A 22,752-nucleotide genomic window follows, 5' to 3' on the forward strand; every position below is an offset into this window, starting at 1 on the left:
CAAAATGTGTACATGAGTCAGTTCTTAGTATCTACGTGCTGAAAATTTTGTTTCCAGTTATGTTTCAGTTTTTAATGGAATGTGAAAGTTACATGTCCTATATCAAAATAAATGTGTATTATATTAAGGGTAGATCATTGCACTAAATTAGGCTTCAGCACTCCACTGTGATATGTATTTAGTTTTATATAATTTATTTTTAACCAAGGAAACTAAGTGCAAAATATGTTGGTTGTGGTCTTAAATTCGCAAAAGTAAGGTCCCAGAGTAATGACATTCCCATCACAGAGCTGAGATTGCTCTAGTAAAATATTAAAATTACTGCCATGTGACATTTATGCAAATTACGTTGTACAGAGTACAAGGGGTAAGATTTAAGATTGGTTCGAAAGAACATAGCCTGTAATAATCCTGATTTATGACTTGGAAATTTCTGCCATCATGTCGTATGGGCATGGATTTTTTTGTTATAACGATGCACAAATTTTGTAGTACTACATGCATATAATATAGTTAATGCTGCATTTTTCCCTCAACAGGAAGGCCAGCCACGTTTTTTAATAAAATCTTGCAACATTTGCCTGTAGTAGCAGTTCAGAATCCTCTATTACAAAAACCATTGCTATTACCAGTGGTTCCTTTCTTACTGGTAAGGAGCCATGATTGTAAGAAGACAAGGCTGATTCTATTTTTCTGGACGCTTGCAACACAGCAATGACAATGCGTAGATCATTTAGCCAAATGTTAAATGCTGTCTGGGAAGACAAAGAAAATATAAGCGAACTTAATGAAGAAGATGGAGAGGCCTGTTCCATGGCTGTTTCAAATCAAGAGAAGATTGGTACAGTGGATGCATCAAAAGCCACAAAACTTTCTGAAATGCAAAACGTAAGCACCAAGAGTCAGAAGAAGTTTGTGCAGAAAGCCAGTATGATAAGTGACACATATGTACTAAGAGAATCAGACCAGAGGAGCAACAATAATAGCTATCAACTTATTGGAAATCTTTCTGATTCACTAAAAGGAAATCAGTCTGTTGAACCCACCATTCCCTGCATGACACTGAGCAAATGGGATAGTCCTTCAAAAAGTAGACCTACCTCTGTGGGTAATGCAAACTATCTGACACTTACCGAAGTAAATACTATTTCTGAACCATCAGAAAAACGAACGCAAAAACCTGTTGATTTTGCGACTGTAACAGTAGCTGACTTCAACATTACTCCTGAGTCTTTTACTAAACAATCTACAGGTAAGGGTTAAGGTAGGGAAAAAATTCACGTTTCAAAATATTGTGTTTCATATGCAAGTGAAAACACATCTGGTGTGTTGCATAATTTACACTCCTTAAATATTTAATAGTAGACATGTTTTGCTCCCCAGCATATTTCAGGGCGTTTGGGATAACTCTGTAGTGAAATGCTCTTAAGGTGGATAGGAATCCAGGAGGTGTAAATTTAAATTAGAAATCTGATTTGAAATCTGAGGTTCATAATGTATGATTAAATCTGTGTGGTTTAAAAGCAGTTATGAAAATCCAAGATTGCTGGGTCAGCTGGGAGTACAGTTAAAATTGGCAACAGAATTGGCTTCCAAAAGGCCCAAGAAATGAAACATTTGGAAGGTGCCTTAAGGAAATGATATGCTTGTTCCTTTTAAAAGAACCCATTTAGTGTTCATGAAATGGAAAGGGTAATCTAATTGACAGATGTCAGATGTCACCCATAATGCAAATATACTGACTGTGTAAAAATGTGCAAAAAGTTTTGCTGCCTGTTGTGAATTGTCTTTTTCTGATGCATAGATGTCAAAGAGAAATGGCGAGAAACTGTCCAAAGTTCATATATTGGCATATAGAGGATTTCCTATTAAATTTAGGATTTCTTGTGTGGCACGAGAGGACTCTTGAATTCCTATTCTTGTGCTCTCACATTCGCTGAACACTGCTTTGGGATGAACTGGTGAAAAGTAGGCTTGGAGATCACTTTCTTCCAAATACTTGGGGATTACAGAGATGGAGGAAGAAGACTTTGGTGGGGGGAGTGGGGCAAGGTGAGAGAGACCTAAATGGGTGTTTACTACAGGCCACTGGATGAAGGGGAGGAGCTTAATCTGGAGTTCTCTCAAGAACTGACAGAGGCCGCGTGTGCAAGGGACTTGGTTGTCATGGGCGACTTCAATTACCCGAACATAGATTGGGAGGAACACTTGGCTAGGTCGGATCAATCATGTAGCTTCTTAACTGTAACGAGGAGCTTTTTCTGACCCAGGAAGTGCAAGGGCCAACCAGAGGTATGGTTCTCCTAGACTTGGTCTTGGCCAAAGGAGATGATCTGGTGTGTAGCTTGAACATTGAGGGTAGCCTGGGCAACACCGACCTTGAGCTCATCAGGTTGACTGTCTGCCGTAAGGTTGACAAATCAACTAGCAGGATTGAAGTCCTGGACTTCAAAAATGCTGACTTCAACAGGCTCAGGGCATTAATAGGGGAGGCGAGGAGGGACTAGGTTACAGAAGGCGAATGGGGTGCATGAAGAGTGGTCATTCCTCAAGGACACAATCCTTGAAGCACAAAAGAACACCATTCCCATGAAGAGGAAAGGTAGCAGAAGGGCTGGCAAGCCCTCCTGGCTCAATAGGGACATCGCAGTCTTCTTGAAAAAGAAAAAAAGAGGCATAGGCACAGCGGAAGCTGGGACGGTCCTCAAGGAGGACTCTACAACAGTGGTCTGCACTTGTAAGGAAATGAATAGGAAAGCTAAGGTGGCAACTGAGTTTAAGTTAGCCAAGGGAGTCAAGGACAATAATAAGTATTTCTTTAGGTGTGTAAGGAGCAGATGGAAAACAAATGGAAGCATGGGGCCCCTGCTTACCACCTCAAGACAGCTGGTAATGGACACTCAGGAAAACACTGAACTCCTGAATGCCGACTTTGCTTTAGTATTTCACTGGACCAAGGGGAAAAACAAGCAAGATAAAGGATCACAGGGGGCATGGTGGGAATGATAGCCTTCCCATTGTGGATGCTGAGCTGGTGTGTAACCAATTAGAAAAGATAGACATTTATAAGTCAGCAGGATCAGATGGACTTCACCTGACAGTGCTGATGGAGCTGGCTGAGGTCATCGTGGAGCCCCTGGCAAAACACTTTCAGAAATTGTGGTACACAGGGGAGATCCCTGAGGATTGGAAGAGGGCCAACATTTTGCCCCTCTTCAAGAAGGGGAAGAGGGAGGACCCAGGCAACTATAGGCGAATCAGCCTAACCTCCATCTCAGGGAAAATCCTGGAAAAACTCATTAAAGAATTTATGTGCAATATGCTCATTGAGGGTAGGATTCTGAATGACAGCCAGCATGGCTTTGCTCTTAGGTCTTGTCTTATCAGTCTCATCTACAAACAGGTCTCTCACCACCTGGACACGGGAGAGAAGGTCGACATTATATACCTAGACTTCCAAAAGGCTTTTGATCTAGTATCACACGATATCCTTGTGGGAAAATTGTGGGCTTAACAGTTTAGTGGGTGGAAAACTGGCTGCATGGTAGGACCCAGAGAGGTCTCTTAAACATATCTGTGTCATCCTGGCGCAGAGTGGCCAGTGGTGTCCTTTAGGGGTCTGTGCTTGGACCGGTGCTTTTCAACATCTTTATCAATTATTTGGATGTGGGGGTGAAAAGCTCACTGGTCAAATTTGTGGACGACACCAAGTTATGAGGGAGCGTGGTCATGCCAGAAGATAGGTTGCAGATACAGGTGGACCTGGACAGGCTGGAGAGCTGGGTGGACTGGAACCAGATGAAGTTCAACACTGAAGTGTAAGGTGATCCATCTGGGGGTAAACAATTCCCAACATACATACAGGCTCAATGGTGACAATTTGACTTATACCATGACCGAAAGGGACCTGAGGGAAGTGATTGACCATCGCATGAACATGAGCCGGCAGTGTGATGCTGTGGCCAGCAGGGCAAACAATACGCTGGCATGTATTAATCGTTGCATCTCATGTAAAACTAAGTAAGTGATACTCCTGCTGTACACAGCACTGATGAGACCACAGCTGGAGTACTGCATCCACTTTTGGGTACCACACTTCAACAAGAAAAACTTGAGACGGTCCAGAGAAGAGCCACTCATATGATCAGGGACTTGCAAGACAAACTATACGTGGAGAGGCTGAGGGACTTGGGCCTCTTCAGCCTACGGAAGAGAAGGCTGAGAGGGGACTTGGTAATGGCTTACCGCTACATCAGGGTTGTACGTCAAGAACCTGGTGAACAGCTGTTCACCAGGGCACTCCTGGAGAAGACCAGGAGCAATGGATAGAAACTCCTGGAAGGCTGCTTCAGGCTTAATACCAGGAAAAACTCCTTCACAGTCATGGTGTCCAGACTGTGGAATAAACTACCTCCACAGTCACCTACCCTGGAAATCTTCAAAAGGAGACTGGACACTCACTTCACTGGGGTCACTTGAACTCAGTTGTCTTTTTCTGCCTAGTGCAGAGGGACTGGACCTGATGATCTACAGGGTCCCCTCTAGCCCCTAACAATCTATGAATATATGAATCTAAGACACCCTGGCACGATCCCCTTTGTGTCCCACCTGCTCCCCAGAGTTTTGAGAGTGTCTAGTGGAATTTCTTTTTGATACTGAAATGCTCAGAGTAAGCTTTGATTTTTGTCTTGGTTTTTAAATCCTTTGGAGGAGTGGAGGGAGAAGTATGTTCATGCTGCTCTGGATAAGGACTTCCAAAGGCTGACCAATGCTTCAATTTGAGTTGTTTGTTTTAATTTTTCTGAAGGCCTTGCTTTCTCCTCATTTTTGCCATGGTGGCATTGTTGCATTGTTTCTATAAAGACAGGAAGCTTTTCATATTTTGAAAATCCATAGCCTTTACTCTCTAGCACAGAACTCTTACAGGGTTTTTCTTGCCTTTGAGAGTTCAAGGACAGTTTCTGTGAATTAGGTAATTAACTGCTGAGATATCAAATGTTTAAAGAAAATGCTTCAAATACTGCACCTGGGTAGCACTTCAAATGGGACTCATTGTTTTGAGAAACGACTTCCTAGTTTTTCTGAAGGCTTCCCAGGTGTTCTGACCCCTGATATTTCATTGCAATATTTGCATTGCATTTTGTTCATTTCAGGGCAAGCCAAGTCTTCATTAAAATTCAGGCGTCGGTCCACCATTGGAGTACGGGGTTCCCCTGAAAATAATACCCTTATTCGATACCTTGCCGAGCAAAAGAGAAACAGACAAGAAGATCATCTTAAGCAGGTGACAATCTTTTGCAGAACTCTTATATGGTTGGTGCGGGAAAGCAAAGGATCTGACACAACTTAGGTGACTGATGATGACCAGTCAGAACACTTGGTGGAAGTGATATCTTTTATTAGACCGACTAGATGATGATGACCAGCTCATTTTCATAGTTGAAAGCTTTTCAGTTACTATGTAGTATCAAGCACTACAATAATGTTTTTCACCCTTGAAATCTTACTGTAAAAGAGTATGAAGGGAAAGCAGCCTTTAAAAATTGCTAACCTTCTCTCCTTTCTCTCCATGTTGTATGACATTCCTCCTCTTCAGCCAGTGTTATCAAGGTATTTCCTGTATAGTGGGGCTTTTAAATCTTAAAATGTTTGGATTTTCTCAAGTATAGCTTTAACAGTGACTTTTCTGGGCTTGTAATTTGCTTTTCACGTAATCAAAAAGTATTAAGAGAGTTCAGGTTACAGAAAGGACTGACACAGATGCAAATTTTGTTACAGAGCACAGTTTTAACTCCTGAACTAAGGTTTTTTTGGTTTTGTTTTGTTTTTACACATTTCAGGAAAATGATCTTTAACATCTTCTCTTCCCAAATTTTACAGCCTTTTCACATGTACAGTAAAAAAAATCAAATTCCTATTTGAAGTATGAAGCAAAACTCAAATTTAACCAATAGTTAGGAACAATGTTTACATAATTGTGTGTGTAGCTTTGTTAATGTCCTGTGGTAACACTTCAAGTCATAGTTGAATTGTTTTTCAATGGGTTTACTTGCATGCTTTTATATCACAAAGAGGCCATGTGCATCATAAAGTTATGGTCATATCTTTACTGCATATATCAGAGCTCATGTACACATTAAAAAAAATTAAAAACCTAGATCCAGTGTTTGCTTCACTGGACTAGTCCATCTACTATGCTATCAACATCAGTCTAAGTGTTCATGTGCTTATTTTCCTCTTCTGAGGTATAACTGGATGTTGATTTCTTACAGGAAGATAGATATGATCGCTTTAGAGGGTTTTCCTTAAATATCAGTACAGCATGAAGTAATGTGAAATACAGATAGATACTGTTGCTTGTGTGATATAGTTTGCATAAATATGGGGGGAGGTACTAACCCTTTGGAACTGCAGATTGTAGAAAAATGACTTCAGATAGCATTGCATTTTATAGCAGTTGTATATTATGTGTGGTGAATCTCATTTTTTATATTCTCTATTGGTAAACTTGGACTAGTAACCAAATGAAACAAGCCACTTTAAAACGTGCTTATTTGCTTTTTAATTTTGCTCTTGTGTTAGTGAACAAATCCTGAAGACAAAGTGAGTAAGTTTTATATTTAAACAGCATAAAAAGATGCTTTTTAATATGTTTTAGCAGGGCAGCCCTTTTGATCGTCAGCATGTTGGCTCTTTAAAGGACAGAATACATACTTTCCAATCAGCTTTTCAATCCGTGCAAGAAGATGAAGGGAAAGATTGCTTATCTGGGCTCGTGCAGGAGGAGAGAGAGTCCCAGACAGTGTGCTACTGTAAGTAAGATAAATCTGTAAGTAGAAATGTGATCATTGTTATTCATAGATGCTAGAGTCAGAAGGGACAACTTATGAAGCTTTAATAGTTAACCTAGCATGGAGGTGTCTGTCCATTGTAAGTGTCAATATTGTGGTGTCTAACTTCTTTCACTTCTTGGTAAACCCTGAGTTGTGACATTGCAAAGAGTCCTGAAGATAAGTGAATGCTCCAGTGTGTTTATCTCTTGTTTCAGTAACTAGCCTAAGAGCCTTACCTTGTAAAGCTTTCTATGTATAGTCTACTCTGCTTGTATAGATACCAGATAATTGCATAAGCCCCAATTCATTGCTTGTTGTTTCAATTGTAACAACCTGATTTAGTGCATAGCATCTTTGTAATGTAATTGTACCCTGGTTAATGGTGAAGGGGAAGCAGATCTGAAAAGGCTTCTATTAGAAGCCTTGAGAAGTGATGAGAGACAGCAGCTGTGAAGCTAAAGAGCTCCTGTATTTTTCACCAGTTTTCATAGCAGTCCTGAAAATGATGGGAGATGGTTCACGGTTGTTAATACTATAGCCCACACATAGCTGTGTATGGAAAGAGCATTATTTACCTGAAGTACAGATAAGCGCACAGTCTGGTAACTGCATAGCCTTCTTCAGTCCCAAGGCTAAGCACTTAAATAATGTGATATTGAGAATGGTTTATGCTCAGTACTACTCAGAATGTATGCCAAGCTGTTAGGTTTCTTGTTTGTAATTCTTCATTGAACACGCTTGCTTTTATTGTTTGCCTCTTTAATAATGAATTAATAGATTATGAGACTAATTTTTAAAGTTTCACATTATGCAGTGAAGGGGAATGGATGATGACCTACATGGAAAATCACAATTAAAAATAATTATTTATTAATGCAGCTCAGAACAAATCGCCTTTTGTGAAACGGAATGAATGGGCTCAATTGAATGGAGAGTTAACATCTGAGTGCAAGAAAATTGCTTACAAGGAAAGTTTGAAACAAGATTTATGTAATGGTGATAAAACTTTTCTTGGTATCCAGAGATGCAGTATTGTCTCTCCGCCCCTAGAAGCATCTGTCACTGAAACTACTGCTACTATATCTACGGTATGTTTGCCTGCATGGCTATATCTTTAAGAGCGGAAATAGTGAATACAGGTGACCCTCGCCATTCGCAGGGGATACGTTCTTATGATCCGTGCGAAGGGCGAAATCCGTGAATAGCAGCAAATAAGTCCGGGGTGGGAGGGGAGGGTACGGCTCTGGCAGGAGCCCGGCAGCAGCAAGCGCAGAGCTCCGGAGGAGCTCCTGTAAGTGTATAAAGTGTATTTCAAATGCAGGTTCGGCATTCGCGAATATTTGAAACCGCAAATGCGGAACCCGCAAATAGCAGGGGTTTCCTGTATATCTTTTCAGGTGTCCCATCTTTGTGTGTTTATTACTGGAACCTTAAGGAGATGGTGCAAGCAACTTGTACCAAAATAACCAGCTCTATGAAGTTTGGCAAGAAACTTCACTAAGTTAGTGGGTGTTTCATCTCCCTAATTATGAAAGTTAATTTCCTCTTTTTTAATCCCATCTAGCATACAACTCTTACTTATCTGTATAATTGTTTAATCCTCTATAATTAGAGGTTATGAATTCATAAGGAGTGATAAGAGAAATAAGAATATTTAGAATTCTAATAGAAGGAATATAATCTGACTTCTTAATGTGTTTGTATGCTTAAAGAAAAAAATATATACAGTGGTTGCCCTAAAAAGTTGCCTTTTGCCAGCAGTTACAACACTGTAGTGTCTTTACAGTCTTTTCTTACATGGAATAAAAGTAGCATATTTGATCTTGTTCTAACAATCCTAAAAATGAATTGAAAAGCCGTTACGCATTGTTCCTCTTCTTTTGTTTCTTCCTGATACGTGGAGGCCTACTTCAGTGTGTCTCCTTTAAAATTCCTGTTTGTCTGTCTTGTTTTTGATTGAGGATTAAGACCTGAGTATTTGAGGGGTACAAGGATGTTTACTCAAACAATTTAAAACTTGACTTTTTTGGTTTGATTTCCAATACCTTAAGTTAAATGGTAAGCACTTGGAAGAAAGTTTTGTAAAAGATTCAATTTTTTCTCTTCACTTCAGGATCGAGTGCACTCCTGCTCTCAAAAATAGTACATATTAATAGTTTTACTATGTTATTGTGCCATATATGTGTGTGTGTGAAAAGTACATACATTTCATTTCTAGGAAACTGCTTATGCACCACCAAATATTACTGAATCTGCATGTTTATCGTTGAAAGCTATTCCATCCGGAAACATCTTAAAGATAGTGCAAGGTAAAGGATTCATCATTACTGTTGCCAATTCTTTATTAGAAGCTTAAAACTGAAGTTTTCTTACAGATATTGCATTTGCATTTCACAAACAATGATACATTAACTTGAAGATCTGCTAATGATCTAAAAATCTTAGATTATAACAAGTAGTATAACATCACAATTTTATATTGTAAATTATAAGGTAAATTTCAAAACTCCTTAATTTATAACACATTGTTATTTTCCTTCATTGATTTGAACTCTTGGAGTTACCTTAATGAGTTAATTCAAGTGTACTCACCTAGTGCACTCCTGGAATGTTGAGTTCAATAAACACTGTTTTGAAATGTGTTGAATGTCGTATTATATAAGACTTCAAACCAGGATGTTAGGCTTTAAGAAAAATTAAATTATTATTTAGAAACTCTTACAATTTATATGGAATACTGAATTTTAATAACTATGTGAATTTTTTTTATCCCGCATCTACCATTTCTTTATAAAAGACCATAGTGGAAATGGTGACATAATCTGAAAACTAAAATAATTTCAAAATGGCAGGAATACTATTTTTAGCAAAAATAAACCCATATTTCAGGTAGTATGAGTGAAATGGTATCTCTCATATATTGCATCTCTAATTAAGACCACATATCTGATTTAAAATATTCAGCCTCAGTTGTTACAACATAGGCATGCTGCCATTGTTGGGGTGGTTTTTTAATTTTACTTTTGAAGTCCTTTAATCTTTCCATCTCTTGACTTGCTTTAAAAGAGGACTTCAGTTCTGGGGGTAGCAGTGAAAATTTTAGAAGCAATACTACATTGCAGCTAAGAGGGAAGAGAGTTAAATTTGCAGAAGAATTGAGCCTGCAGATATTTGATAAAACAATGTCACCAGTTACACCTCTGCAAAAGGGCAACATATCAACAATTGAGCAGTCACAAAGTGGCTCCAGCCTTCGGTCGGTCCTGAAGAAAACACCAATAAAGCACTTGATGGAAAGTGTGAAGGTTAGTGCACTGATGAGTTCCTTAAAATAAATCTGACATGCCATTGAATCCCTGTTGCATGTACTATGTAGCAATTTAAACATGGTTCAATTTTTAAGAAATATAATAAAAAGTATAAAGCACTGAAGCCAGTTAGGACTCACGTTAGTGAGTGCTTGTTGGGGGGGGGTGGTCCGTGCAATATATTCATGTCACAGGTTGAGCCTTGATGGTTTAGAATGTATTAAGACAGAAGTGGGCAAAATACGGCCTGCGGGTTGGATCCAGCCCACAGAGGGATTTTGTCCAGCCTGTGACAGTTTCGCCTGGCCCAGACACTGCCTGGCCTATAGCACATCCCACTACCCCTGGGTGCACAGCGGGGCTGGGATGGCTCTGCAGCTGGACTGCCTTTCTAGACAGCCCAGGTGGTGACGTATCTTTCCGGGTGCAGCTGACTCCAGCCCCATGATACTGCTGGGGACTCAGGCGCACAGCCCCAACCCTGGCCCGCTCTGCGCTCGCTCTGGACCTGGCCCAGTGGAATGAACCGGCTCTGAACCAGCTGGAACCTGTGCACAGAGCCTCGCCCCCACTCTGTGCCTGCTCCAGACTGAGGAGCAGCAGCAGCAGCAGTGGGGGGCCAGGCAGAAGCTGCTGTTTGTAAAGGGGAAAAGCAGCCCTCCCCTTCACTGCCAGGTCCTTCTTGCTGCAGCTGCCTGGAGCTTGTACCTAGGCTGCCCAAATAATTGCCCACTCCTGTGTTAAGAGGATTTTTTGTGTGTCTTCACTGTTTCTCAAAACGCGAATAGGAATATCCAATGCTCAGTTGTCAATTACTAAAAAGTATTTCAAGGAAGAGATTCATATTACTTTTAACTATATTTTGTCTTAATGAAAAAATGGTTTAATTTTAATAGGAGAACTTAAGCAGCTGTACAGGTGAGAAGGGAACCACGTCTCCCTTAGCATCCAGTCCCTCAACAAGCTGTGAAGCATTGCAGACAGGTCAGAAATTGTTAAATGTTTTCCAAAGTGGCTTATTGTTTCCCATTTATCTAGGAATACAGTCAAGGTGAATTGATACTTCTGTTATTAGTAAACACAGCCTTGCAGAATCTGACAAAAAATATACATGTGAGCTAACTGTAAAGCAGTATAGGAGTGACTTCATCGTTTGTGACCTAGGAAGAAAAACTGACCAAGAACAGGGTCAAACTTACTATGTGTAAAATGCCATCAAATGCTGTAAGTGAACAGTTAGGAGAGGAATATTATGTATTTTACCCTTTGTTTTCAGTGTCCTTTGCACTTCTAATAGCAAAGGTACATATTTTGTTGGAAATGTAACTTTTCAAGTTGATGTTGCTAAAACGATATTTGTCTTTAAAATGTGAGACAATATATGAATGCTGACTGTTTAACATCTGGAAATATACCTGTGGCATTAAACTTGGAAAATATTTCTCTTTTCTTTAACACTCTTAATAAATGTTTTTGAGAGCCCTTCTGAAAATTTGTGTCAACTCCATTGGAATTTCCTAACTTAAAGCAATTGCCTGTTGAAGCCCTTAAATGAAACATAAGATTTATAGAGTAAATTATGGTTTTTACTTCTTTTTGGATTTGCTATGTAATTAATATTATTTGTCATCATAGACCAAACTGAGCTGGACAGCTCTGAAAAGCCAGCAAAGAGGAAGAAGGTCACTTTTGGGAGAGATTTAAGCCCAGAAATATTTGATGAAACCTTACCAGCAAATACTCCATTGCGAAGAGGGGCAATGCCAGCCAGCCAGTTGGGATCGCAGAGCGGTAGTCCTCCTAGAGCAGTGGGTGCTATCAAAGAACCACTATCCCAACCAAATTTTGATGATTCTGATGATGTGAGTTTAAATGATTAAATCAGCTTCTTAAAGTCTCTACAATATGCCTATTCCTATCTCTACAATATGCCTATTCCAATATGCCTCTATATCTATTCTGCTTAGCTCAGTTTTTTAATTTTTTTTTCACTTTTGAAATCTGAAAAAGTCAGTATCCTCTGATGGTTACACTCCTGAATTGTTATCCTTTTGGAATTTTAAACACTGTCCTCACCTTCAACATCCTTCATGAGTGGGAAAGAATTCTGTTAGAATATTATCAGTGCATAATATTTTTACTTTTATTTTTTTAACAATTTAAATAGATTTTGTAGTGTGTTTCTACACACAAACACATACATCTAACAACTACACAAGTCAACCTGGACTATGTACATGTCTCGTAAGCAATATAATAAGGTGAAAAGAGAAAAAATAAAAGGAGGGAAGAGGGAGAGAGAGAGAAGAAAAGACCAGTATGCAAGGAGCAATAATTTAGTTACCAAAATATTCTAAAAAAATCTTCCCAAATTGCAGCAAACTTTTTGAAGCAGTTAGGGCTGCTAAACATGACTCTCTCCATGGACACCAGCTGTGCCATCTCACTGTACCAGATTTTGACCTTTGGAAATGTTCCACTTTTCCAATTCAGTAATGCAATCCTGCATGTCACTAATAAGATCTGCTATAGGAGTGCAATCTGGGAAGGATTCAGTTTGAAATCCTTAGGGATATATATGCCCAAGAACACACACATTTGCCAAAGGTATCAATGCTGTGTTCAAAACCACATTAACGCTAGTTATAATTTCTTTCCAAAAAAGAATTAATAGGGCATGATCAAAACATGTGAGCAAGCATCACCTGCATTGCATCACATCCCCACCACGTTTATTGATAGTATAATTAATTTTTTAAGTTTCAAGGGAGCCCAGTACAGATGAAAAATTATCTTTTGTTGTAAGCACTGTGTTTCTTTATGTCCTAAATGTAACTGTTAGCAAGGTTAGTTCAATACAGTCAGAAACCTGCTAATTTAAATTAACTTTACGTATTATTTTACTATTTTTAATCTAGGAATACGTTAAGCCTCCTCAAGAGCTGATGAAGAATTTTTCCATGACAGACACTTCTTTATACACTAAGGATGTGGAAGGTAATTTAGAATTGTTACTTGTGTGGGGCTTTTTTTTACTCTGTATTTGAACAAAGTCTCTGTGTCTTTTTTGAGAATTTAGGGAAAGGGTGACAGTTGGTTACATTCTATATTGAAACATGTTTCAGTGTGGCTTTTTAGAAAAAAAAAAGTCCTTAGGTCCTCATAAAATGATTTTCCAGTTATATTGTATTATTTTTTCACTAGGTTTTAGGTCAACTTAGCATCGTAGACGAAATCTCAGGATTTGTCCATGAATGTGTACAAGGTCTAAATTGAACTTCAGCTTACTTTTGTTTGTATTTATATGTACTGTTAACAACAGTGCTGAGCTTAAGATGTTAATGTGAACTCAGTGCATGAAAGATACTCCATGATGTGATGGAGTAGCTTTTGGTTCTACTTTCTGCCTAAAAGGTGTGTTGCCTCTGTCACTGAAAGTACATTTGTCAGAGTGCTAACTTGCTAACTTTCCTGAATCAGTGAAAGCTCTGACACTGACTTGAAAGGGTGTAGGATCAATCCCACAAGGTTTAGAGATGAGCATAAGAGATCACATCAAACTGGTGGAATTTTGTTATATCATCAATTTCATCCCAGCTGCACTGAGATCAGATACAGACAGTTTTGTGTTGCATCTGAACTTCTACTAATTCTGCAGTCCTGTCAATGGGGTTTTTATACTGCTTACTTAAAAAACAAAATTAAACAGTAAAAATATACCTTTCAAAATAACTTTTATCAAAATGATAAATGTCTTCCCGCTGTCATTTTTTACCTTCCAAAGCTTTCAGTTTTTTCTCCTAAAATGTCTCCTATTTTTATATTTCATTTAATCACCACCTTATGTAGTTAACTAATTTTTTTAAAGGGCAGCACACTATATATACAAAACAAAGAAAAATGAAAGACCGTGCAAACCATTTATAGGGAATGCAGTGTGTAGACAGAATTGATGGATAATCCACCTATTCCCTAAAAATGTAAACCTGTAGCTTAATCAAGACTATTATCTTTGTATTTTAATAACAGAGACTGACACCAAAATCTCTTGTAAAAGACCAACTAGATCCTGCACTAAAGGAAAGGTAAATATATTTTATTTGATACCGCTTCCTTTCATTATTCTTATAAAAGATATTGAAGACTTTTTTTCATTAACAGTTTTTCTCAGAGAACCCCTTTTTAAAAAGTATACTTTTGCATATATAAATATGCCTTTACTTAGTGTAATTATTTTATCAGACAGCTTGTATGTTTTAACAAAATTGTTAGGGTTGGGTATTTGACCGGTCAAATAAAGTTTGTTCAATTGACCAGTCAAATACCAGTCAAAAATTGTAAAAAAAAAAAAAAAAATTGCCAATACAGTCAAATAATACACAGGAAAAGCATAAATTTTCCATTAAGAAATGTGTCAAAAACAGTAAAAAATCATTTTTCTGTCAAGATAAATGGAAAAATATTCACTCCCCATAAAATTACTATAAACTTCAACTGGACAAAAAATAGGCAGTCAGTTGGCTGCTCAGTTGACAATATTTGACTGGTCAGTTGACTGGCTTGCCAACCCTAAAAATTGTTCTTCCATTTTTATAAAAATATAACATCTCTGACATGATATTAATAAGTTCAAAACATTTTCTGAATCAAAACATAACTCAAATATGTGTTCATAAGCTGTTTCATGAGAGATTCCTTTTGATAATTTTAACAATAAATATTATGATTTATGACAGCACTATTCCTTTGGCCATTGATGTTAATATTTGCCATTTTCCCTCCCACTCAATCCTGGCATAATTACAAGGAGTATTCCCCTGCATATAGCTCCAACTACTTGGTACATCACCTGCCTGAGAAAATATGGAATTACAGAGAAAGAACTGCTTATTCCCATGTTCCCCACCTTCCCTTATTCCCGTGTTTCTCCCCCCCCCCCCTTTTTTTTTGTTTAAAAATACATTACTAAAGATGGATATATTTCTGGGTACAAAAGAAGCAGACTTGGTAAATCTTTTCTCACCACTGTAATACTTAAGCTTTCATGACTTGGTTTATCAATTTAGTAAACATGAAGCATTACCTTTGGGGGATATTATCATTTCTGGTTCATGTTGTGTCCTTCTTGAAAACAATTAAAACTGATGTTCCTTAACAGTATAACAACATTTCAGAAGAGACGGATTTTAGCATCTTTACAGGCAAAAGAACCAAGAAAACTAAAGACACTAAAAACCCACGAAACTGCAAAGGTCAAGGTTCAAATACTTCTGCCTCCAGAAAGACACTGGTAAGTGATACTCCACTAGACGTTTGTAAATATGTCACAAGATATTTCTTAACTACACCACCATATCTCAACCTGTGGGCTGTGACCCAAAAGTGGGCTGCAAGAATATATGAAAGGGTTGTGAACAAACTTTAAAAATCGATCAGCAAACTTAAAAGTGGATTCTTCTTTAAAAGATAAAAATGTGGAAAAGAATTCCAGTCTACAAGGGGCTGCTTGGGGGTCTCTGCTGCCCCACACACCCACCCCCTTCCCTACATGCTGGAGGTTGGGCACAGGAGGCAGCAGGTCAGGAGTGAGGGGCACTGGCTCAGGACTGGCCATTGGTTTTTACAAATGGGTCCTAGTACAAAAAAGTTTGAGAACCACTATCCTAGACAACTGCAATAAGTTTTTCTCTTTCATGGATATGTATGATTATTACTTGGCTATGTTCATTGTAAATGTTTGTTTTTTGAGGAGAGATTGCTTTTATGCCGTTGCTAGTATGCTCTTATCTGTTTCCTTGCTTTCTTGGGTTCATTCTTTTAAGCCCCTGTTCTTTAACATAGCTTTTTGTGAAGGGGCGCTTCGAAGGCTTTATAAGCTGCCGCCTTCTCCACATCTGTCTGCCTCTCTCAAGACTTGACACAGGGGAAGATATCTCTTAGTTTTAAGTCAGAAAGAACCTTATACAAAGCCCCCACAATGACTGTATGCAGCAATAATTAATAGATTTTTCTGTTTGCATACTGCTTCTTTAAAATATTGCATAAGAGTAGGATTTTGTAAGAATCAAGTGAGCAGTTTGAAAGGGAAGCAACTGGACATTTTTTTAACTAGAATGGTACAAATAAATGGTAGGCACAAGTCTGTACTGCTTACTGTGGAAGTGTGTGTATATGCTTTAACTTGCCGTTTCAACAGTTTGACTTGGCTTGAACTTGCAGATTAATTCTAGATCATGTAAGTTCGAGATGAAACTTACTTTGTAAGAATAACCGAGGCAATAGAGCTAGCTATTATTTTAACTGTAGAGAGATACTTATATCTAACTGATTGTTCTAATATTAACCATAGAGAAATAACATTCTAATAAGCTATGTAATATTTTACTTGAAAAATATAAATGGGGCTTATTCAGGCATGTATCCTGTGGGGTTTTTTTAACTCTCTCCAGAAAGTAAAAGATCCAGGTTCTGGGAAAAGAAGAAGAAGAAGAAAGGTACAGAAATCCTTATATGGGGAGAGAGAAATTGCTTCCAAGAAGCCTCTCTTAAGTCCAATTCCAGAGATTCTGGAGGTGATCTCTTCTTCATCATCATCTCCAAAAACACCACAGGCAAATGCTGTACTCTTTTCAGGTAATATAGTAACTCTTTCTCCCTTCAATTTTTTCCCAAAATAAGTGAGAGAATAGTAAAATAGTAAAAACCTGTCCAGGCTTTGAGTGTACATGAAAAATTTAACAAACCTCCAATCTTTTTCTTCTGATGGGAAGGGGTCACTGGGAAGGAAAAAGAAAAGATTGTAATAGCAGAATAGATTCCTTGGAGCATTAGTGCTTAGATTCCCAAACTGGATAAAACTGAACTCTCATACTGCCCTTATGTGTATTTAAAATTGATGTTATTACAAGAAGAGTTAAATACATGAAGTTGTCTGGTAAATTAGAAAATTCTAACAGTGTGCTCACTGTTCTAAATTTTCAGTTTCTCTGTATGGGTTTGGACAGTCTCTTAGCTCTTTGTTATCTTGAGGTTTTTAACTTAATGCTTTAAAAGCAAGTTGAATTCTACCTATATAAATGAGTTCATACAATTGAGCCTAGTGCTAATAAAGGATGGATGCTCCTTATTCTATCGTTTTAGAGTAAAAAATTAACTTTCCCTGCAACATTACTCAATACAATAGATCAATTTTAAATCTTCATGTTGGTAAGCACCAAGATGCCCAAATGATATTACATTATTTATTAAACTAATCTTTTCTACTTTGTGAAAGACAAACTTGTAAGAAACCTCAGTTTTGTTCACAGCAGCTTAATTTGGACAGCACAGAAACTATGTTCCTCTGCATCTTAACCTTAACTCCTTTGTTGTAACACTAATTAAACTCTACAGTATACATACAATATCATCTTCTGCAGGAGAGGACAAAAAAATTCTAATTTATTGCGAGATGTCTTCCCAGGATTTTTGATCTTGTGATCCATGTTGTGTGTCATAGTTAAGAACATTACTTTGTACAAATCATGGTTGCTACTCCCTTCTAAAGCTGCAGTTGCCAGCCTGCAATCAGGGAAATATGCACTGTCATATCTTAAAGAAGAATTGTATGTATTCACGTAATGTGACTTTATGTATAAAAGGTGGGACTTAAATACTGTTAAAAAATACTTGCATACTTGACATTGACATTTGTACCTAAATGCCAGGTGATGTCTGGCACAGTATAAAATAGTATGGTTCCTGCTTTCAGGGAAATAATTTCTCAAATATGCAAATCAAACAGATGTATGCTGGATGGTGGGGGGAAAATGTTTATTTTAGTGCTGTAAAATATTGATGCTTAGAGAAAAGATTGTTAGAATTTTTCTAAGTATATAATTATATTCGATATAACAGTTGAAACGATTTGGAAATATTTAGTGTTGGTTCTGAGGGATTTGAAAGAAGTAAAGGTTTATCATTTGACATACTAAGACAGGGAGGAAGTTTCAGGCACGTGTCACAGAAGGAAGAAGAGGCGAGAGACCGTATGAAGGGAACAAATAGGGGTAGCTGTCCAGAAACTTACTCAGATTGCTAAAATTAATGCTGCTTGGCATATAGAATATTATATGTATTTGATATTCAGAGACTGACTTTGTGACTAGAATGCAATATTAACGTAGCTATAAGCAATTCCAGTTAGCCTGTGTTTTATGAGGGTGTTCGAACAATATAGAAGGCATGTTGTTTGCCTGTAGACTGTTTGCAATAGTTGCTCTTGATAAATGTGATGTGTTGGTTTGATTGAACCCAGACCACACACTTTAAGAGTCTCTGTACAATTTTTAACCTCCCCTACCCCCCAACCAAAAGAAACCCCAACAACCTGTGGGATAGTCTTACCTGAAAGACAGATTTTGGGCATGTGACCAGCTCCCAATTGCTTTGTTGATAGCCATCCATAATATCTTTTGAAACTGCTGTTTAAAATGATTGTTGTTTAAGTGGCATGCAGTAAAGATTTGATTTATTTGTAATAAACTCACTTCTTGAAATTTTATATTTTAGGCATTTTTCTTATTCAAGCAGTTCTCTGTGTGTTCCATCTGTAAATTGTTAACTTTATCCTGTTTTAGATGATCCTGAAAACAGTTGTGACCACATAGAATCTGTAAATGAAGCTATGAAACGGAGAAAAATGGTGGGAAGGCGTAGAAGGAAAAATGTGTCTATAACAAACAAATGTCCAGACTCTAAAGAACTTGTTGAAGCCAGCAGCTCCTCTGACACAGAGACTCAGTCATTAGACTGTAATCTTTTTTCTGTTTCAAGCAATCGTACTGAGATGGACAGTGTGAGTGAAAACACGGAAGCAGAAAATAAGCTGGGGTCACCCTTTATGTTACTAGATCAGAAAGAGAGTACTATTTGTGAAGGTAATCGGATCAGTGAAGAAGGCAATAAGTCCACCTGTGAGTGGTGTGAATCCAGTGTTACAAGAAGGCATGTTTTACCTGTTGTTAAAAAATCATATTCTCCTTTGAAACTACCAAATACTAATATTCAAGAAGGGAAACATATTTCTCTGTTTGGTAAACCTGATAATACCCAGCAAGAGGAAGATACTGTATGTGCAGAGCCCAAGAAAGAACAGGATGGTTTACTAGGAAATAAATGTGTACTGGAAAGTGAAAATCCTTCAAATAACTCAGAAACTCTAGCTCTTTCAGTACCTGTAAACATCCAGGACATGGACGTAAAGAAAGATATTAAAAAAATGGAATGTCTCACTGAAGACTCTGGAAGACAGAGTGATATCAATAATGTTAATTTTAAAAGGTTTCCAAAAAGAGGCAAAAGAAGCACAGTGTATCTTCCTGGAGTTGCAAACTTGGATTTTGAAACAACTGGAAACAATCTGTCTGGTTCCTCTTCCAATATGCAGGAAGTTTTATCTACATCCCATGTAGAAAGTAATTCTGAAACGTTTAGTGATCTACACAACGCTATCGAAGAGTCTTTCAGGAGGATAAGTGAAACTTGTGATGAAAACAGAAGTGTGAGGCGCAGTATGAGATTACATAAAGATGCTGAACATGAGGGACTTGCCTGGATTCATATACCTAATAAACTTGACAAGACCTCTTCTCTGTCAGTTTCTGCTTGCAAAACCAGGAGGGCATCCTCTGTATCCATGCTTAAAGAATCTGAGAACGTTCACCAAAGTCAAGAAAACTGGAATCAATATTCAGCACCAGGGAAGGAAAACCATGAGTATGTTCCTCTTGCTGGAGGTGCTCACAAAATGAGGAGGAGGAGGAGCATGTGTGTATCCACTCTTCTAGAAACAAGAAAAGTATCTCAAACCCAGAAAAAGAGAAGGGCAAGCCTTGTAAGCAGAAATGACAAGAGCCACCAGAAGAATTCTGAAGGAGAAAAAGCTGTAGAGAACCAGACGACCACCTAACTGAATAATTACTATCCATTTTTTAAAGAAAAAGGTTAGTATTTTAATGTAGATTTTCTTTAGCTGCCAATTAGCTGTGTCTTTAGAAGTGGCATTTAGAAATTAAGAGGCAAGGATTTTTTTGTGGATGATACTTTTTGTTTGACCACCTGTGCAGTTGGAAGGGACATAAACAACTTTTTCAGTACCACTGTATCCTTCCCCAGGTCCCTGAGGGAAAAAAAAACCCAGGTACAGCAGAGCTAAATTTCTTGTGTTGTTTTTTGTTTACATATCAAATTTTGCACAAGCCTCTTTTCCGTCTGTTGTTTATCTCTGCTGTGTCTGCTTCTTTCTCAGAGACCTGAGGAAGGCTAAAGTGGTACTCGAGAGCTCATCGATGTCCTTCCCAACTATCCAGTTACTCCAGTGAAAACTGTCACTCACAGAAATCCTTGCCTTGGTTTCTTCCTGGACCATGATGGCTATGACATCACCCCAACACTAGCATTTAGAAATTGGATGTTCCTAATTTTGATGCCACAATAAAGATTTTTTTTTTAATAAGCATTCATTTTTCCTGTTAATTTGCCAAACACTTTAAAGTATGTTTTCCTTTTGCTTGGACATCTGGGGAAATAAAACTTCAAGGAAAAACAGTTTGGTTGTGAGGGTACATGTGTAATTGTCAGGCATGACAGACAATCGAGAGACTGAAATTTTAACTCCTTGATGCTAGGAATTAAATCTCAGAGTAAGCATGTTCCTTTTGTAGCACATTTAGTATTTCCCACAAAGCAGTGATTAAATCCTGCCTATGTTACAACAAAACAAAACAAAAAGCTGGTCAAGGATATAAGCATTTTCAATAAACTAAGAAAGATGTGCTCCTACCTGCTGTAGAAAGGAATGCTGTAGGAATTGGTGATATTCCAAGATACAGCAACAGAGCAAAATGTAAAACCTATTAAAGAAGAGTACCCCTCATGAAATAATGGACTGCTTGGCTCTAGATGGAAAACTTCTTTAAAGAACAGTACAAAGTGAACTCAGGTTTGCTTTCAGGTTTCAGGATACTTTATACCATTTAATGCTTTCTCCAACTTGGACAAATATTCTACACCTAAGGGAAGTATTTTGGTAGGGTTGGTTGTTTTTTTGAAGTTTACATTTCAGATGCATTTTTGTTGCCCTGGGTTTTTTTATGAGGAAGGAAGATATTAAAGCTGAATATACTCGTGATTGTGAACCACAGCAGTATTTTTTGCCCTTGAAACTGTGATTGCTGGATAAAGATGTGTTTTATGGGCAGTCTTGGCACACATACCCCACTTATTAAGGCATAGTCAGCATCTGAAGTTTCCCATTCCCCTGCTGCGTATGGAGAAATGCCAGCAAGTGCACATGTGGCTCTTAGCTGTTGCAGGAAAAGAGAAACAAAGTTGATGGGTCAAAAATAACAATCTTTATTGACAAGTTATGTTTAGGTAAGTGTGAGTGCATAGTAATCCATTCTTGCTTGTGGAGCTTTTGACAGGACAGGAGTCAAGCCTAACTCCATATTATTTCTGAAGACTAGTCACACTAGGTAAAAACTGAGATTGTCTTGACCAGTTCTTAAAGTATACCCTTCTAGTTGTAATTGTATAATTGGTATTTCCCCTGTGTGAATTTCTGCTTTGTAGATCAATTTTATAAATAATTGCTTTTGAAATCCATGTTAATTTTTTTCCAGATTTCAAAAACATCCTAACAAATTTGAAATCCTCTACAAATAACATAATAGAAGAAAGCTCCTGCTGGGGGGCCGTTACTTCCCCTGTTCTGTAGAGACTTTGAGTTACCTTCTTGGCACCAGCAGGTCTGGAGCTCCCACTGCTAAGCGCTACGTGTATTTCACATTAGTATTAGTTTCTTAGAATTTCCATTTTTTGAGGAAGGGTTTCTTTAACAAGCATGTTTTAATCTGTACCGTATCAAATGGGAATGTTTTTAAAGTTAAACCATTTAGAAATGGTTGTGCAAGTGCCTGACAAAATGAAGTACCATTTAATTGAATGGTGGCTATTTTACTTTTTCAATATATGTATACTTTAACAGAGTGTGTAATATACAGTAGCTAACACCATCTTCCTGTTTACTTGCTTCTAGTTTTCACTGTGGAATGCAAAATGATGGATATGGTCTACTAAAAAGACTCAGTATTGTTTTCATATTTTACCTGTTCTGTTTCAACACTAGTGAAGTCAAAGGTGTCAGCTTTAAAACTGTTTCCGACTGTTGAAAACTATCTCCGCTGTAAACTTGCCCTACCACTTTATATGAACTGGAATAAAATTTCTATGCATTTGAACTTATACAGTTGGAAATTCAAGTTAAATTACTTTATTGTATACACAATTTATTTGTCCTATCTGTAGAGACCTAAAAGCCAGGGGCTGCTAAGCAGCTTTCAAGAAACATCATCAAGAGAAATGTTCATGTTTGTGCTGGTGAATTCAATTAATGATTCTGCATCAGGACACGGTCTCTTTCTTACTGTTTTCATCTTCTGCTTAAACTTCTCGTGAACGAAATGTTTCTTATGTTCTTATTTGCTCATGGTTGTCTTCTACTTTTAGACTGATGTCTAGGAAGGAATAATGCATGCTGCCTCAACAGTAGGAAAATGAAATCAACTGAC

The 22,752-nt window shown here is 37.8% G+C and overlaps 1 protein-coding gene across 2 annotated transcripts; it reads left to right on the forward strand.

The window, feature by feature from the left end:
- The first annotated feature begins 458 nt into the window (after positions 1-458).
- Positions 459-20,117, forward strand: CDCA2 (cell division cycle associated 2). 2 transcript variants are annotated; one of them, XM_006028709.3, is made up of 13 exons: positions 459-1,252; positions 5,154-5,284; positions 6,659-6,812; positions 7,713-7,921; positions 9,052-9,142; positions 9,900-10,138; positions 11,038-11,125; positions 11,777-12,003; positions 13,060-13,138; positions 14,171-14,226; positions 15,300-15,431; positions 16,591-16,774; positions 18,760-20,117. In XM_006028709.3, exons 1-13 carry the CDS (start codon positions 715-717, stop codon positions 20,088-20,090), a joined length of 3,459 nt encoding a protein of 1,152 aa, XP_006028771.1. In that variant the 5' UTR covers positions 459-714; the 3' UTR covers positions 20,091-20,117. The 2 variants fall into 2 exon arrangements, with proteins under 2 accessions (XP_006028771.1, XP_025065917.1); XM_025210132.1 differs by having other exon boundaries at positions 460-1,252; positions 6,662-6,812.
- The last annotated feature ends 2,635 nt before the right edge of the window (positions 20,118-22,752 follow it).

The sequence above is a fragment of the Alligator sinensis genome, unplaced genomic scaffold, assembly GCF_000455745.1.
Source record: "Alligator sinensis unplaced genomic scaffold, ASM45574v1 scaffold685_1, whole genome shotgun sequence".
Lineage (NCBI taxonomy): Eukaryota > Metazoa > Chordata > Crocodylia > Alligatoridae > Alligator > Alligator sinensis.